The sequence below is a fragment of the Elephantulus edwardii genome, unplaced genomic scaffold (genome assembly GCF_000299155.1).
Source record: "Elephantulus edwardii isolate Elephantulus edwardi_28Jun2011 unplaced genomic scaffold, EleEdw1.0 scaffold00012, whole genome shotgun sequence".
In the NCBI taxonomy this organism is placed as follows: Eukaryota; Metazoa; Chordata; class Mammalia; order Macroscelidea; family Macroscelididae; genus Elephantulus; species Elephantulus edwardii.
Genome location: NW_006399762.1, coordinates 18,916,060 through 18,917,903, shown reverse-complemented (window position 1 = coordinate 18,917,903; position 1,844 = coordinate 18,916,060). Strand labels below are relative to the sequence as shown.

The window sequence follows — 1,844 nt, the reverse complement described above, 5'->3', positions numbered from 1 at the left end:
AGATAGGTATTCTCCCCTTGTGGAATTAACTGCCTCTGAAAACCCACTGAAGGGTCAGCTATGGGTCGGTTCCCACTCGATGGTACACAACAACAACAGTATATATGTGATAGTCTGGTCTTTAGGAAGTTTATCTCTAACCCAAAGGCTAAGTCTCTCTGCATCTCTGAATCCACCAGTAGTTCCAAGGGGAAAACATGGGTAATGTCCTCTGTGCAATTTACAGCTGAAGAAAGCCAATGGACCGTGGGCTATGAGTCAGTTCTAACTCAAAGATCATGAGTTTTAGTTTAATATACATACATACTTAGATATTGTTGTTGTTGTTGTTGTTGTGCCTTTAAGTCAGAAATTAATCATAGCTGACTCTCCAATAAGTTTTCAGAGGCTGTAAATCACATGGAGGGAGACTGCCCGTCTTTCTCCTGAAGTACATGTAGATAGATAAGGGCTGGATTGGTTTTTATTATTCTGAAACACTTTACTAGAATTTATAGGCAATTTAATACTCAGATATATTCATTTCTCTTTCAGGCTGGGTGACTGGTGATGGAAAAGGGCTCATCTACCTCACAGATCCCCAGATTCACTCTGTTGATCAAAAAGATGTCTCCACAAATTTTGGAAGGAGAGGAATTTTTTATTTCTTTAATGACCAGCATGTGAAATGTAATGAAATCTGTCAACGTCTCTCTTTGACGAGGCCTACAATGGAGGAACTTAGTAAATCTTAGGCTCGCTAGACTGGTAACATGATAGATCTCGGTGCTTCTTGCTAAGAAGTTCTTCTCTCCTTTGACACACTGAAGATGGCACAACCTGCTCCTATTGGGCTGGGGCAGGCCTAGGTGGCTAGTTCAAGGATTTGATACATGACGGTGTCACTTTTAAATGTATATCTAATGGTCAGTGCAAGGCCTCCCTCTTCCTCTACAAGTCAATATCTCTCTGCCACAATTATTAAAAACACTTCAGGAAGGAGAGGCCCATTTAGCTAAGTCCTGCAGTGATGGAAGCAGAGAAGAAAGAAAAAAGGTTCAACCGACTCATGGATGAAAACATAGATTACCTGAGGAATAAACATTTCATTTAGTACTCTGACTCTAGTTGTTTTCATTTTTATTTTCTCTATTTTCTTGTATCCATTTATGGAAGGTATAAAACACCGTACCTTAGTTCCCATATAAAAAAGAAAATCATGTTGTTATTATTATTATTTGAGCCACATTAAACTGACTTAGAGGGAGCTTGCCTCTCTATGCTATAGACTCTTTCTAAAAATATGGTGCGCATGTCTATCAATTTTTCTTTCACGTACCTTTATGTAATATGAAGGAGTAAGAGAAGACAGAACCATAAACAGTGCAGTGTGGACATCTTGAACAGCTCTCCATGTGGCAAACGAATGAGGGAGAGCAATGGTGGCAGCAGCACTATCCACACAGCTAAAAATGTCCAGTCTTCCTCTTGTCCCCCGTATCCATCACCCCTACTAGTCACCAAGTGGTCTGCAGTGCCCCCTACCCTCACCCTCCTACTCCTATACCCAGCTAGCTCCCCATTTCATCAAGATCCAGCTCTACCTCAGGTAACACCCATGATGTCTTGTTTCTGGAGCCCAAAGCTTGCAAACCATTCCTCCTAGACCATGCAGACTTGCACACTCCTGTCCTACAATCAACCTCCAGATTAGAGAAAGCATCTCCTCTGACGAGGAGGTACCCATCACCTGGACTGGAAAAGACATCATATTTAGCCAGGCAGACTTACCTAGGCTTCTCTGAAGCAAGCAGAAACTCTGTCCTAGGCTGAGTACTCCATATTTTATCACATCCTTAACATAC

At 41.6% G+C, this 1,844-nt stretch overlaps 1 protein-coding gene across 1 annotated transcript in view; it reads left to right on the top strand.

Moving 5' to 3' along the window:
* The window catches only part of ALPK1 (alpha-kinase 1), a 113,035-nt gene extending 112,301 nt beyond the window's left edge, over positions 1 to 734 (top strand). Inside the window, exon 13 of the mRNA XM_006881146.1 lies at positions 535 to 734. Coding sequence (XP_006881208.1) covers positions 535 to 734 — 200 coding nt within the window. The remainder of the gene's footprint in view (positions 1 to 534) is intronic.
* The last annotated feature ends 1,110 nt before the right edge of the window (positions 735 to 1,844 follow it).